Genomic DNA, 15,936 nt, shown 5'->3' with positions numbered 1-15,936 from the left:
ATACAACACAAAGAATAATGTTACAGATTTACAATAAACATAAAAAAAATTATAATAATAATAATTATATACATTTTTATATATATATAAGTTTGGTTAAGACGTAATTAACTATATTAACTAAATTAAGACAGAAATGCACAATCACGCTCTGAGAAAAGGGTCCATTTCATTCAAAGTTGTGCATTTTCTAGATAACGTCAGAGATGAGAGTCGTGGTGACAAAACCAATCAAGATGACAACAATGATGAGAATGATAACAATAATGATGATTATGCCATAGATTTGAATACGTTGATGTGGAATCTGGTTAGTGCTGCCTGGCCTGTTGCTATCATTGGTTTCTGCAAATCTGTTCTCCAACATTAACTTTTAAGCACAGCTGCCCTTTGCATGCAGCATACTGAGTGTGGGCAGCAACTAATGGATTTTCCCACTAATCAACCCTGCATGTCGCCAGGCCAGTTAGATGCTCCCTCAAATGTCCATTGAGTCTGCGAGACACCGTTCTAATCATTCGCTGTTCCATCTGTGTAATTGCTTCCTTGAGAGATTATATTCCTGCCAGTGACACTGATTAGGCAGTCAGGAGGAAAATATGACAATAAGGCCCTACTTAGCAGACAGAATAAGCATTCAGATAGATATCAACATAATCTAAATGAATCAACAAACAAGACATTTGGATACGCTCTCACGCAAGTGTGTTATCTGCTAAGTTTGGACAACACGTTTTTAAGATCCGATCTCCAACATAGCCTGGCACTTGAAAAATATTGGCAAAGTTACAGATAAAGTTATATAAAGTTTCAAGGACTAGAAATTTGAATAAGTGATGATATGAGGTTTGACAAAAGGGGCTATGATTTTGTCCTTTTAAGGAATGCCTCACAACTCTGATGTCAGGATCTCAATTGCATGGTCATCAATGATGCGGACAACAAACCCTTAAACCACACCTACATCGACATCTGATTGGACTTACGCACATGTTGCTATCATTTAACAATCAGACAGGAGAAAATCCCTGTCTCTGATTCTCTTGTCTGATAGTACATCACAAAAGGATTTAACTGCTCAATCAAACACTGTAATTCAGCAGTGATTCTCACCTGTTTCTACAGAGCACTATCCTCAGCTCAGGTAAGTGCAATACCTGAAAATGCAGTTTTGAATTATTGTTTTTTTATATGTTTTTTTTATCCATTTCTATATTCATCAAAAGCCTTTTCTCCTCTTACTGTGTTGTGACACGTTATATTGAATATTTCTGGGTGGTTTTAGACAAGGCAATCATAAATTGTCCTAATGTCCTCTCTAGTCAAGAATGACTGGAGATGGCACACCGCATGGTTCATCATTTAAAACAGCACATACAATGAAAAGCTCTAATTTTTATGCAATTCTAAATCCACAAAACCAATGCATGCTTTGAAAAGTTGTAAATAGCTTTAGCATTTGCATTTGTGATGGGGGGGGGATTGTTTTGAATTTGCCATTAAATTGGCAGATAATTGTGTATTTAATGATCCTCTATGCCAGGGGCGTATATTCCAGGGGGGATGGAGGGAGGTAACCCCATATGATATATGCCATGATGATTTATACCCCAATGTTCAAGCCAAATCTATGCCCTTTCTCTATGCATGAGGCGTAAACCTGGTTAAAACGGAACAAGTGTTAATGCAACATTTTTTCCTCAGACCAACCTGTAGAGATGTACCGTGCATTAGTGATACTCTTCTTGGTTTTGGTGCTGGAAACCCAATGGATTGAATCTGGTTGTCAGCAGCCAGAGTTTCAAAGATCAGTTTCAAACGTAAGTGACAGCCTATAGTGTAATATCTAAAGAATTGCCTGTCTTTGTAAAACTGAAAGTTTGCAAAAAGTTCTTATGATATAGTCTAATTTTTATAATTTACATACAGGAGAGTCCAAGATTTCGGGTGTCGGCTCATAACTTGCTGAGAAGATATAATGATATAGATTATGACAGTTTTGTTGGATTAATGGGACGCAGAAATGCCGGTAAGGGAACAGCAGAGTTTTTTTTTTATTTATTTATAGGTTTAGCTAAATGTTCCTCTAGAGACGTGTTTCAAATATTACATTTCAACGAATTCCTTTTTTTCCCCCAGACACAGATGATGGTATACCACCGCAACGTAAAAGTAAGATATATTGGCTGACTGTTCCTAGTATTTACTTCCAAATATATATATAAAAAAAGAAAAGAAAACGGAATTGTATGATGCTCTATGTTTGTCCTTTCAGGGGAAATGCATGATATCTTTGTTGGGCTCATGGGTCGGCGAAGCTCTGACTCTGGTAACATATTTCTCACTGACTCACTGACATATGCGAAAGACATTTTTACGTTCGTTAAATTCGCATTTTGTTTTATGTACATTAATAATCACAAATGCAAAGTAGCCCAATCTTAATCCAATCGACAACATGTGGTATAATGTTGATTAGTATACCACAATAACAATAATAATTTGAATCGTCCCTTGTTTATTAAAAAAAGCAAAAATAGCGGTTAATGTAAGCACTTACAATGAAATTAATAGGGTCAGACCATAAATGTTGAAATACACAATATTTTAAAAGTAAACATAATACGTGTTAACATGATTTTGAGTGTGACAAAATTACTTATTAAACTTATCCGCGTAAAGTTATATCCAAACGCTGCTCAGGAAACCCCGTAATCTGGTAAAATTATGTAACGCCGGTAAATACTTTAATTTATCACTGTAAAATTGTGCTAACGCGTATAATGTTTACGTGTTGAGTAGACCATGCTGTTGAGTTTAAATTATTAGAAGCCGGAACATTCTTTTAAATAAACTGTCGGAATATTTGTCGAGTGTTTTCTGAGACATACCAAAGTATTTCTAGCAAGTCAGTCCACTGTCAGCCATCTTTGGAACGCTCTCGGGAGGCTATTTCCAGCCATGCCAGTGCAGCTCCTATCTACTTGAATCGGAAAAGACCGAAATCTCAAAAACGGTTGGTCAGGATTACGATCAAAGAACATATTTCAAATAAGCAATAAAATATGATAATACTGTTATCATAAATTGAGATTCTTTGTCTAATATTATGCAAAAAAAAAAACGCGATTTTCCACGGTTTGAATAGGCTAGCTAATACGCGTTCTAGAGTTGATTGACAGGCGATGTCTTTATATAAAAAGTGATTTGCTCTTTTAACAGTAAGGCGGGACTTCCTTTCTACATCCGTTGACCATTCGGCGATCAGAGCTCTTTGGTTGAGGGTTCCAATTTCGCCCATTAATTTTAATAGAAGTGGCCCATCTGCTAAATAATCTCAGGATTTACTGTATTTGTGTTGTCAGATACAGGGCGTCCGTGGAGAAAAGAGTATCCAGAACCAAATGAGGGCATCTTCTTCAACAAGCGCAAACTGAGGCAAGCTCTACATTAAACTTTGCCTGTACTGCCACCTCCAGGATTATTATTATTATTGAAGACATTACAGCCACTGTGCATGCTCTTCTTCACTCCGCAGCATTTGTGCCCACATGGCTGCCTATTATTCTCAAATTACTCACCCTCCTGTCAGTATAAATATTTACTTTATTTTTTGTTTCAGATTTCGTCGTGGGTTATAGGCAAAGGAATTTCATATTCATATCCAGTTAATTGTCTGCACCACCCTGTCATGAAAGCTTCTTTTCAAGACTTTTCTTTGGGGCAAAAACAAGAAGTTATATTTATTTTACTAAATCCATAGAGCAAAAGTAAATATTTATATAAAATTATCAAATAAACACGATTTCCTATGGTGTGGTTTGTTTCAAAAATATTGGCACCCTTGGTAAATAGGAGCAAAAAAAGGCTTTGGAAAAGAAAACTGCATTGTTTATCCTTTCTTATCTTTCATTAAACAAATCACAAAAAAAATCTAACCTTTAATTGAAGTAAAACAATTGAAACAGGAAATATCTCGTTATTAAATAAATATTTTACTCCAAAAAGTATTCGCCATAATTATTGGCACCCTTTTATTCAATACTTTTTGCAACCTCCCTTTGCCAAGATAACAGCTCTGAGTCTTCTCCTATATTGCCTAATGAGGTTGGAGAACACATGGCATCTGAGACCATTCCTCCATACAGAATCTCTCCAGATCCTTCAAATTCAGGTCCATTTTGGTGGACTTTCCTGTTCAGTTCACCCCACAAATGTTATATGGGGTTCAGATCAGGGGACTGGGATAGCCATGGCCGAACCTCGATTTTGTGGCCAGTGAACCATTTTTGTGTTGATTCTGATGTTTGTTTTGGATCATTGTCCTGCTAGAAGATCCAACCAGGGCCCATTGTAAGCTTTCTGATAGAGGCAGACAGGTTTTTATTTTCTATTTGTTGGTATGAGTCTGTGATGCCATGTATCCGAATCTCCAGAACCTCTGACAGAAAAACAGCCCCACACTATTAAAGATCCAGCACCACATTTAACCTTGGGCATTGGGTACTTCTTCATCTCTTTAGTCTAACCCACTGTGATTGATGATTAAGGGAATTTGGCCTATGTGTTCCCTCATATTTATACCTTTGTGAAACAAGTCGTGGCTGAACAATTTAATGTTCCTAGTCACCCAGCTGTACTAAAATATGTAAAATATGAATGGAAATATACTTCAGATATATTTTACTCATAAGAATTTCTAGGGGTGCCAATAATTGTGACCAATGTGTTTTGAGAAAAATATGTATTTAATAAAGAGATATTTCCCCTCTTTCAATTGTTTTACTTCAATTAAAAGGTTTGATTGTGATTTTTTGAATGAAAGATCAAAAAGATAAACACTGCAGATTTGTTTTTTTCACAGCCTTCTTTGCTCATATTACTAAGGTACCAATATTTCTGTCCACCACTGTACATAAGCAGATTTAATTATCCACTTTACCTGCATTTCAATATATTTAAAAGTTATTTTTGCTGTCTAATGTATAAAACATGATTTTTGTAAATACAAATAATATCTAATGTCACAATTCTTTATTACTTCACAATTCAAAACAGCAGCACAATAAGAGGGTAGAAATATATTCATCATATCATAATGAAATAAAAGTTAGTGACTGTGAAATCTTACCATGCAACTTCTGGAGTCAACTTCTTTTCCCTGTAGCCCTCAAAAAAAATCCAAAAATTCAACAATGTCCAACTGCACACCACATGTAGTTGTACTAACTTGGAAAAACTAAAGTGGCAAGAACCGATAAACATTAAACATTTTATTTAACATAAATCTTGTTTCAATAACATCATTAAATAGATTACATAACAGATGGTATTTTCAAGGGAACTGTCAATTAAACAAAAAGTGCAAAATTCAGAAATTCACCAAAAGGTGATTAAAACAGCAATTTGTTTTTCTGAAAAATTAGCAATCTTGAACCTTAAACATAATAAAGGAGCCATGAATCGGTCTCTAAATCTGGCAAGCTTAATACTTAAAGTTTAAACATTTAATTTACCATAATGACTCATTCCTTATTCAAGGTAGCGCCGTCTTTGATTTTTAATGGAAATGACAACGAGGCTATGCGGGATAGACTTACAGTCTCTTCAATGGCACGAATGGTATAAAGCTGTATAAAGATCCCAGATAATTTTCCACAACTTATGTTTAAGTTCTTTGTATACTGAATGTTCTTGGACAAATATTTAATAATTTTGTGTCCGTAAAATGATCCAAACCTTTTTTAAACTGCAGTACAGTCCATTTAAGAGACTGTGAGTCTATCCCTCACAGCCTCATCGACATTCCCATTAAAAATCAAAGAGCGTGAAAACTACTTTTCAGTAGATCACTAAACCATGGTATGGGCCCAACCATACTGTTCTTCCTTAAGGTAACAGTTCATTAATGTAAAAGCCTACACAGACAGTACCGCATCAAAGTCCATCTGAAGATTCCATAAAAATGCAGGGGGGCTTTTGAAGTAAATAGGTGTTTAAGAAGCCCTATCTCACTGCCCACTCCAAGGACAAAACTGACATCAAACAGGCTTTTCAACATATTAAGAATTCAAAGAGGGATATGTGCTGATCTTTTGTCAAAAAGAAAAGGGGAAAAAAGGAACCTACATGAATGATCATATAAAACTCAGCTTTTCACTTTCACACAGCATTCTGATTTCAAACGAGATTGTTCAGCGTGTCCTTGTTGTAATACTCTCTTATTCCAGCCTTTTATGTCCTCAGGCCATCTATAAGATGTGCTCCCACACCTAAAACAAGGCAGCAAACCATTTATTCAAACAGACCATAAAACTAAAAACTGATATTCAAACCAATTTACGGAACACTTATTACAGGGTTGATCTCTGGAGAAAACTCTGGTTAAATGACTTGCTCAAGGGCAACAATGACAATGGCTTATGGACTGTCATTGTGGGGATCAAACCTACAACCTTTTGGTTATCACCCCAGATTTGCAAACACTACACTACATCACCCCATCACCCAATCTGGACAAATATAAATGCAACACAAATTCACTGTTCACATATTTGAGTCCTATATTTTTGCTCTACGATGCTCTCATTTTGGATTAACAATCATTTGTATACCATCACACTGAAGATTTTCTTTTGGTTCACATTAAAACACAATCATAATCGCACCTTAAGGCTATCGTTGGCTTTGTAGTGTTGATGCTGTATTGCTGTCAGTTGCTTTTTTCTCCAGGGTAGCATTTGAGACTTTGTCTGTTTCACTAGTCTTCTCTGCATCAGCTTCGGGCTTCATGGTGTTTTCTAAAATTGACATTTTATTGACATGCTCCTCTAATCTCTGAACTTCTTTGGTGGGCTTCACAGTCTGGGATAGTATAGAAGGCACTGAAGGCTGGTAGCGGTGTTGGTAGCCATAGGGCCTCAATCGGTAAGTGTAGTACTCGAGAGTATACATTAGCACAGGGTCTATGTAGTGGAAAGACACTGCTAGGTCAGAGCAGCATTGTGGGCCCTGTAGGGAAATACAAATCAGATATAAGGGAACAAGAATGGTATGTGATTCAATCCAATTAATTTCTAAAGCATATACAAGCAATCAGGAGTTATAAACGTGAAATAATTATAAAATAGTTCTACACATCACAACCACATCAAATAAGCACTGCAGCAGCCATGTAATAGCAAAAGTTAAACAAAAGAGGCTAGAGCTTCTACAGTTGTCCATGAATAGCTTAAAGGGAAATATGAGAATTGTGATTTAAAAAAAAAAATCAGAATTCTGTGATTATTCACTCACCCTTATGTCATTCCAAACTTAAATGACTTACTTTCTTCTGTGGAACACAAAAAGAGATGTTAGGCAGTATGTTAGCCTCAAGACCCCGAACGGGTGTGACATTTAGAACAAAATCTGGCCAAAAAGAAGGTGTTTTTGAGGTCGTTTTGGTGGTTCATACCAGCTCACTTGGGAAAACTTTAAGGAAAACTTCTTACCAGCTGCTAAACACCTTACTGCCATACTGCCATTGGCCCACGTCATCTGTAGGTGTGACCTGGAGCTCCACCTACTTTGAGGCCGACAGCCAATTCCCATTCAGTCGGTTAAAATCAGTCAACACGAATATAACGCCGTGGGTACAGTTACTAGCGAACTGGTGCAAATGTATCGATATCTATCCAGATGTTCGCATAGAATTTTTTTTAATTAAGTGTCTAGTATTCTATTACACATTCTGCAACAGCTATGAGTATTAAAGACATTACTTGAATATCGCAAATACATTTTCCTCAACACATTTGCCTGCCATGTTTTTCCTGAATAATAACGTGAAATTATAAAAATGTGAAAGCCTTTGTGTAGACTCATATCATCATCAACCTTTATTTTACAGACTCTTGGTCCATTCAGAAGGCACAGACATAACATGCAATAATACATAAATCAAAAACATATACCAAAAGATAAAAATGATACAAAGATAAAGGAGAACAAACAAATAAATAAATAAATAAATTAAATAAAAGCTAAAATACAGCATTTCTATAAAGACACTTATACCAGCCAATATATATAGTGATGATTGGTATCGTATGGCACTAAACCTAGCATTTACTAGCAGCATCACAATGCTGTTCTGGGAGTCATTCAGGCGACAAATGAATTTGTAGGTGAGTCTCCTCAGTAATGCCTGAAAAGTGCAGACCCCTGCATTACAAAAAAGGTCACTTGCACTAGAGCATCTGGGTTTGTTGAGCAGTGTCCTCATACAGTCATTATAAGCAACCTTAAGCTTCTGCATACTAGCCTTTTTAAACTTAGACCACAAAGGAGCAGTATACAAAGGAGTGCAATATGCTTTGAACAGGCCAATTTTGACGTCATCCGTGCACCTGTGGAATGTTCTTACCAGCATGTTAGCTTGGGCATATAATATGCAACGCTGCCTGTATAAATCCTCATCATCAGATAACTGATCTGTAATATAATGACCCAGGTATTTAATTTTATTACAAACAGTCATCACTTGTCCTGACAGATAAAAGTCTGGAAAACAAAGATCTTTATCCACTTTTGTCCTACATATTATCACAGCACTCTTTTTGGCATTATACAGCACATCAAATTTCACCCCATACTCAGAGCAGATATTCAGTAGCTGCTGAAAACCAGCACTGCTAGGAGAGAAAATGGCCAAATCATCAGCATACATAAAATGATTAACCAAGGTGTTACCAATTATACAACCCGTTTTGCATCTTGATAATTGGTTGGATAACTCATCCATGTAAAGGTTGAAGAGAGCTGGTGAAAGTAGCCCCCGACGTACCCCATTACTCACCCCAAATGAGGCAGATACTGTGTTACCCCATTTAACCTGCATACTCTGGTTGGCATACCAGTAAGCCAGGATTCTTATAATGCTGTCAGGAGCACCCCTTTGGCTCATTTTTTCAAATAGCTTATAATGATTGACTCTGTCAAAGGCTTTAGAAGCATCAATAAACCCAATAATCATGGAAGAGTTCTGCCTTATGTACCCCTGTGTTGCCTCCTTCAAAGCATAGATACACAAATCAGTACCAAATTTAGCTTTAAAGCCAAATTGATTATCAGTGGTACCAATAAATGGACCTAGACGATCAAGTAAAATCCTTTCCAGTACTTTAGATATCACACTGGCTAGGGCTATTGGCCTATAATTATTTAAGCTCCCAACCTTGCCAGCCTTGTCCTTGACGACAGGCACAAGAGTAACAGACAGCATAGATTCAGGTAGCAGACCATGGGTCATGAATCCAGAAAAAAAAATGGCAAGCAGTACTGCCACCTTAGGACTAGCAAACTTAAGGTGTTCTGCAGTAATGTGGTCTAACCCACACGCTTTCTTGTCAGAAAGATGTGCTACAGCCTGGCAGACTTCACTGCAAGTGATTATCTCAGGACTACTGTTAGCAATATTTATCACTCTGTAGGGGTCACTTTTAACACAGTTAAATAAGGCAGAGTAGTGTTTCCTCCACATCTCAGCAATATTATCAACCCCAGACTCCCCCTCCATGACACATGGAAGCAATGTATTGGCCCTGTTCAGGGCTCTCACCTCCTTCCAAAAGCCATTGACATCCTTAACCCTTAATTTCTCAGCCATTGAATTTGCTCTCATAGTTTGTTCATGTTTACCAATGTAACGGATGGCATATTTGAGTTTAGCGCTGGTAAGCTTTTTATACTCAAGGATCGGACCATTTCTAGGTCTGCCTGCCTGCACCCATGTCTTAAATGCTACCCTAGCTTCTGCATGATGAGCCTCGACATGCCTGTTCCAGCCTGGCTTTATGTTGGTAGTGATAGTCATAGTTTACATATGCCATCAGAATTGGTTTCTATGTAAGCTCCAGGTGACAGCAACTGTTTTGCTGACATTTTTAAGTCTTTTTGTTATTCATTTGTATCATTTAATTTTTTCCCAAAAGAAAAGCATAGTTTGTTGAAGTTGTCTTATTTTGAAACCATTCTTGTAAACATTTTTGAATAAAGCTAAATATAAATTTCACGTATGTGTCATGCTTGTTATTTTTAACATCCATTTTAATTTACAAGAACTCGTTTTTTGTGGGGTAGAGTACTCTACTATAAAATTACTCAAAAATGCCCATCTCAAATTTTAAAACCATATTCTTGATGTTTTACACGTAGTCTTGAGCTTCCTCATATTCAAATGGACCTCTAAGTGCCTATCCCAGCAGTGTGGCAGGTCTTCGCAAACAGTATGTCGTTCCTCAGCTGCATCGAACTTCCTTTTGGCTCTGAGAAAAGAACGAAGCAGCACTTCGCCGTGAGTGTGCCGGGGCCTACACTTTCATTGGACTTTTTGCACAATGAAAGTGAATGGTGACTGAGGCTAACATTCTACCTCGCATCTACCTTAGTGTTCCACAGAAGTCAGTCATATGGATTTGTAACAATACGAGGGTGAGTAAATAATGGCAGAATTTTCAAAGGTTGAACAATGCCTTTCCGGATCCATTAAGAAAATTTAGAATTCTATTCCTGAACAATGACGTTAGTTAATTTTTTTTCCCCATTTAAAAACCCTGATATTGCATTTTATCTATTCACTATCCCGAAAAGACAGAATTACCTAATCCTGTACGGGGAAAGAAAAACTATTGACAAATAAGGTTCTCCATCAAAAGGGTCACACTTGAATTCACCTGAAAGATTTTCTAATTCAGTTCTATTTATTTTAAACACGAGGGCTAAAATTAGTCAATGTATTTTAATGGCCATACATTTCTCAAAATTGTATTTAATTTTATACACACCAAAATATTATATGTTCATGGAAAATTACTATTGACAGTTTAATTGTTTTTCTCCTCTCAGGCAAACTCAAATTTTTCAGAAAATATGTTTTACATATGTGAGAAATCATTACTAAAATAATAATTAATTCACTATATAGACGTTGCTTGGGAACAGACATCCAAATTAATACAACTCTTTTTTTTTTTTTTTGTCTCGAAGCTGTGAAATATAGAGAATTAACACAAAGTACATAAGAATAATATCTTATGTGCCTAGTTAAGTTCAAGATGAAAATTCTGTCAAAATGTACTCACCCTTAAGTTGTTCCAAACCCTTATTATTTTCCTTCTTATGCGCAGCACAAAATGGAAATGTTTTAATGAATATTAAACTTTAACTTTCCAAAAAATAAGTACACAACGTACCTCTACAATAGGGTAGAAGCAGTAGTTCCAGTACCAGAAGGTCTTGGAGAACTTGCCTGTAAGATGGTGTTCAGGAATGAAAGGATGGAAGGTTTCTCTGTGCAGTGTGTCCCTCGAGTCCCCTGCTAACACCCCCATTTTCTCCAAACACTGACCCATAGCAAGATCCTCCACTGAGGTGGTATGAGTGCACACTTTAGTGCTAAAACCCTCCACAAACCTTCGAAGAGCCTCTTTACTGAGCACGTAACCTGCACCGCCACTCATGTAGCCCTGCTTGGTGTACGGCTTGAACCTCTTGCCAAAGTATATGGGCTGCTCTGCCGTGTAGTTTGACAAGATCCAGCGCAAATTGTCCACAACAACAAACGTGTCATCATCAGCTTTGAGGAACCAGTCTGCCTCATTGCCGTGGTTCTTCAGAGCATAGTGGAAGGCACGAATAGTCTTCCAGTAGAGCTGATCACGGCCTTCTCCTGTGCCGAGACCCACTGTGGGGAAGCTGCGATCTTCTACAGAGCTCATGAATAGCACTACATTACAGTGACGGCTCCATGTGGCTTTCACATGCTGAGCCTTTGACTGTAGATTACTGGGCCCTGTCATCACCCAGCACAGGATACGCACCTTCTTAAATAGCTCATCTGCAATGTGGCTCTTCTCTTCTGCATAATCAAAACAAATAAGATACTGTCGCATTCTACCAAGCCATGTGGTCAATGATGACACATTTTCATTTTGGGGTGAATTAAGCCTTTAAAGGGTTAGTTCACCCAAATAAAAATTATCTTATTATTTACTCACCCTCATGCCATCCCAGATGTGTATGACTTTCTTTCTTCCGCAGAACATAAACAAAGATTTTTAGAAGATCTCAGCTCTGTAGCTCCATAGAATGCAAGTGAATGTTGACCAGATATTTTACACTCCAAAAAGCTGATAAAGTAATCCACTTGACTCAACATCAGTTTAATCAACATCTTCTGACTTGATTCAGTCGGTTTTGGGTGAGAAACAGATCAACATGTATCTCTATTTCACTGTACATCTTGCCATTGCAATCTTTGGGCATGATCATGATTTCAAGCTCGATTACACTCCCTAGTGCTTCATGCCTGCACACAGTACTAGACGGCACTATAGGAAGTGTAATCGAGCTTGAAATCATGATCAAAGAGACTGAGATTTATAGTGAAAATGGAGTTACATTTTTGTCTGTTCTCACCTAAAATAGTTTGGATCACTTCAGATGACATTAAATACCCACTGGATTCTTATGAATTAATTTAATGATGCTTTTTAAGGGCTTTAAAAGGTTTGACCACCATTCACTTAAATTGTATGGACATACAGAGGTGAGATGTTCTTTTTATATTTAAATATTAGTTTGTGTTCTGCAGAAGAAAGTAAGTTCTACACAGTGGCGGATTTAGGCATGGGCGACATGGGGTTCCGTCTAGGGGGTGCTGAGGGGGGGTTCAGCACAGGGCTAGAACCGCTACTGGTTCGACACATCTGGGATGGCAAATTTTCATTTTTGGGTGAACTAACCCTTTAACACATTGTTACTCTAAAGTAGGATGAATAACAGTAAAGTGGGACACTGTTTTACTAGCTTCACAGTTTTACTGATTTAATTTTGTTATGAAAGAATAAACACATTTATACCCACTTTGCCTGTATTCACCCTACACTTTTCATTAAAAATTTCTTGAAATTAATAAAAGAACCTTCCCTAGACAATTACTTTGAAAGTAAAACACTGTCTTATGTTACAACTTTTTATACTGTGTATCATTTTACATTCCATCAAGTATGCACTAGAGGGCACTGTAGTTCTGCACCTGACTGGTGAGGCTGCCTGAAGTTGATCAGGGCAGATCCTTCCACTCTCCAGGTTAGATTGTGGGTGTTTTGCTCTGGCCCTAGTGGAGTAAGGTTGCTCTTGCCATCATGCTGCCAGGTGAAGCTCTCCTCAAACCACACCTGTCTCAAGAAGACGTACAAAGTACAGCTGCCCACCACAAAGCCCAGGGAGAAAGCACACCTTGAATGTCCCCCTTTCATGTTGAACCTTCAGGAAGCCAGCACACATCCGTAACTGCAAGTCTGGAAATACAATACATTGATTACTTTAGTTTTTTCCCCTTTAGTAGCTTTGTATTTTCAGTCCTTCAAGAAGAATCTCTCCCAAACAAGCCTCACTCTTTAAATTATTATTAATTATTATTTTATAAAGTATCTAGATATTTTTATACTAATTATGTGGTGCAACCAGATAAATTATGTAATTATATATATGTGAACTTCATGAGGTATTGAACATGAAACATAGGATTAACTAACCGTTTAAATGAGTCAGGCCATTGAACAAAGAAGTTCTTCACATTTTTTATTTACAGTGTGAATAGTATTCATATCTATGCTGTTCGTATAATTTACTCTCTGAATTGAAAGATTTGATTGCAATGTTTTTAAATGATAATAAAAAAAGTTACTTTTAGCAGCTACTTGTTAAAGAAACACTCTTGTTCAAAATCTTGTCATTACATTGACATACTGAGCCTGTTTCCCATGTTTTTTAGGATTTAGTTGTTCTGCGCAGCAAGTCTAAGAAAAAGATTGCATTATAAGATGGTTACCTTGGGTGACTTGTAAATCTTGGTTCTTAGCCTCATTTACTAGAATTAGACACCTGCTGCTGCCTGGCCTTAAAGGGATAGTTCAGCCAAAAAAGAGAATTCTCTCATAATTTACTCACCCTCATGCAATATCAGATGTGTATGACTTTATTTCTTCAGCAGAACACAAACAACGATATATAAAAGAATATTTCGGTCGATCAAGGTCCAAAAATTACATAAAGGCAGCATAAAACGTAAACCATATGACTCTAGTGGTTAAATCCATGTCTTCACAAGCTATATGATGGGTATGGATAACAAAAATCTTCTTTTGTTTCTTGGTGAATCACTTTCTTCATGCATATCGCCAACTACAGGTTTGGAGCTTGTCAAAGGTGGAAGTTTAGAGTAAAAAATGACTTAAATATTGAAATATTACCCATATTTATCATATCACTACAGAACGCATGGATATAACACTCGAGTAATATGGATAACTTTTATGCTGCCTTTAAGTGCATTTCAGACCAACAAAGTTGAGATATTCTTCTAAAATTTTTGTGTTCTGCTGAAGAAAGTAAGTCATCTGGGATGGCATGATGGTGAGTAAATGAGAGAATTTTCATTCTAGGTGACTAGTCCTTTAAGTCAAAATGCTAGTAAAAATGTAATCTGGAAGTTCCTAAAATATAAACTTTTATAGTTTACAAGTGAAAAGAATATTGCTGCTACACAGGCTGCCTGACTGAAACAATATTAATAAATATAGACTAGACTCTTTTGTGTGCTTTTAGGTCTAATAGCAAAACACTTACATGTATATTATATTTGCATTGGTGTCTGTTGAACATTTTCCTTACACAGGAGCTCACAGTTTTAATTTATTGTTATCTAATACTACTCTATTACTCAGTGTTTTCCTTAAGAAATATAGCAAAGATCCTGCAAAATAAAGCAAGGCCTAAGTCTGTGCAATGAAGCATTTACATAAACACAGAATGCTGTTACCGGAGTATGTTCTGAAACAACATTCTGTAATATTGTGTAATTACATAGTCTGCGCATCAAGAAAAACAAATTCACAATGCATTTCTGTATAGCAGTGATCTACAATACACAATGCATGAGAGGTATAGCGGAGATCGAACACAAAGGCCCGTACCTTGCAACGTTTGTCTCCACTCTGCATGCCTCTCACCGACCGTCTGAAGTCTCCCAAAGAATGCTGTGAGACGTGCCTCCGGTCAGTTTCATCTTTACACCTCACGATATAGGCGAGCTTACCTGAGAGGCGGGTGGGGTTGCGTTTGAATGCGTGAATGACGTCGACTCATAAACATACGTTGCGTATTTTGTTCTTTAGCTAGACGATTTCAGCCGGAAAATTGTGTGCCAGTCATCTCACATATTTTGCATCGATAAACAGTAGTTTCACCTTTATTTGGCGTTAACGGGCCTCTACCCGACAACAGATCCTCAACCATCGCGAGTGAAAACTGTTATCAGTATCACGCACGGCGGGTCGTGCCGTATCGAGGGGTTTGATTGGAGGAATGGTCGGTCTGTTGTCAATCTCTAGTTATGGAGTCCCCGCCTACTTAGGGGTGTTCGCTTGCAAGACGTTATTTTGAAGAGGGATGACAATATGCTCCTCAAGTCGTTCAGGGCAATTCTGTGAGCAATATATTACATTACTATTAACAGAAACTACGACAACCATCATCATGACAGTACTGTTGTTGTTACAGCTGAACAATAATAAAAGATATAACCCCATTCAGAAATCTCTGACGTATGTAAAACCATACAGTTTATGTTCATGTATGGTTTTCACTGTTATAAAATTTAAATATAAAAACTGATCAGACATGACAACAGACCAGAAGTTGCACTACAAATAATTATTCACTGTTGTCACAATTTGGTCCATAAGGGTAAAACTGAGAAAGGGATGCGAAATACGTTTGGGGACGACTTGAGATGGATAATGTAAATGTTGCGGCTAATCTATACCACTACCTATGTGCTGTGGTTTGTTGCGGCGTGGGTGTTTTTCTTTTTTTTTTTTTTTTGTAGGT

General features: G+C 37.2%; 2 protein-coding genes across 3 annotated transcripts; one reads left to right on the top strand and one right to left on the bottom strand.

Moving 5' to 3' along the window:
• The first annotated feature begins 1,018 nt into the window (after positions 1 to 1,018).
• LOC127629248 (tachykinin-3-like) lies at positions 1,019 to 4,055 on the top strand. Of its 2 annotated transcripts, none has more exons than XM_052106395.1 (7): positions 1,019 to 1,144; positions 1,705 to 1,820; positions 1,930 to 2,029; positions 2,140 to 2,172; positions 2,276 to 2,329; positions 3,372 to 3,438; positions 3,623 to 4,055. In XM_052106395.1, the coding sequence occupies exons 2-7, from the start codon at positions 1,719 to 1,721 to the stop codon at positions 3,639 to 3,641; spliced, it is 375 nt and encodes a 124-aa protein (XP_051962355.1). In that variant the 5' UTR covers positions 1,019 to 1,144; positions 1,705 to 1,718; the 3' UTR covers positions 3,642 to 4,055. The 2 variants fall into 2 exon arrangements, with proteins under 2 accessions (XP_051962355.1, XP_051962353.1); XM_052106393.1 differs by having other exon boundaries at positions 3,366 to 3,438; positions 3,623 to 3,766.
• A 2,080-nt stretch (positions 4,056 to 6,135) lies between these two features.
• Positions 6,136 to 15,413, bottom strand: c1galt1la (core 1 synthase, glycoprotein-N-acetylgalactosamine 3-beta-galactosyltransferase 1, like a). Its single transcript, XM_052106392.1, has 5 exons — positions 15,021 to 15,413; positions 13,079 to 13,343; positions 11,235 to 11,899; positions 6,669 to 7,011; positions 6,136 to 6,272 (listed from the first exon to the last, which is right to left on the bottom strand). The coding sequence occupies exons 2-4, from the start codon at positions 13,299 to 13,301 to the stop codon at positions 6,676 to 6,678; spliced, it is 1,224 nt and encodes a 407-aa protein (XP_051962352.1). The 5' UTR covers positions 13,302 to 13,343; positions 15,021 to 15,413; the 3' UTR covers positions 6,136 to 6,272; positions 6,669 to 6,675.
• Positions 15,414 to 15,936: the final 523 nt, after the last annotated feature.

This window comes from Xyrauchen texanus, chromosome 35 (genome assembly GCF_025860055.1).
Source record: "Xyrauchen texanus isolate HMW12.3.18 chromosome 35, RBS_HiC_50CHRs, whole genome shotgun sequence".
Taxonomy (NCBI): Eukaryota; Metazoa; Chordata; class Actinopteri; order Cypriniformes; family Catostomidae; genus Xyrauchen; species Xyrauchen texanus.
The sequence above is the reverse complement of the archived record's forward strand: the minus strand, read 5'-3'. Positions and strand labels throughout refer to the sequence as shown.

Coding starts and splice junctions, on each gene's coding strand:
- LOC127629248 (XM_052106393.1), top strand. CDS start 1,719: ATGTACCGTGCATTAGTGATACTCTTCTTGGTTTTGGTGCTGGAAACC. Junction 1,821..1,929: donor TTCAAAGATCAGTTTCAAAC/GTAAGTGACAGC, acceptor ATTTACATACAG/GAGAGTCCAAGATTTCGGGT. Junction 2,173..2,275: donor TATACCACCGCAACGTAAAA/GTAAGATATATT, acceptor TTGTCCTTTCAG/GGGAAATGCATGATATCTTT.
- c1galt1la (XM_052106392.1), bottom strand. CDS start 13,301: ATGAAAGGGGGACATTCAAGGTGTGCTTTCTCCCTGGGCTTTGTGGTG. Junction 11,900..13,078: donor CAGGCAGCCTCACCAGTCAG/GTGCAGAACTAC, acceptor TTGATTATGCAG/AAGAGAAGAGCCACATTGCA. Junction 7,012..11,234: donor GCTTCTACCCTATTGTAGAG/GTACGTTGTGTA, acceptor ATTTCCCTACAG/GGCCCACAATGCTGCTCTGA.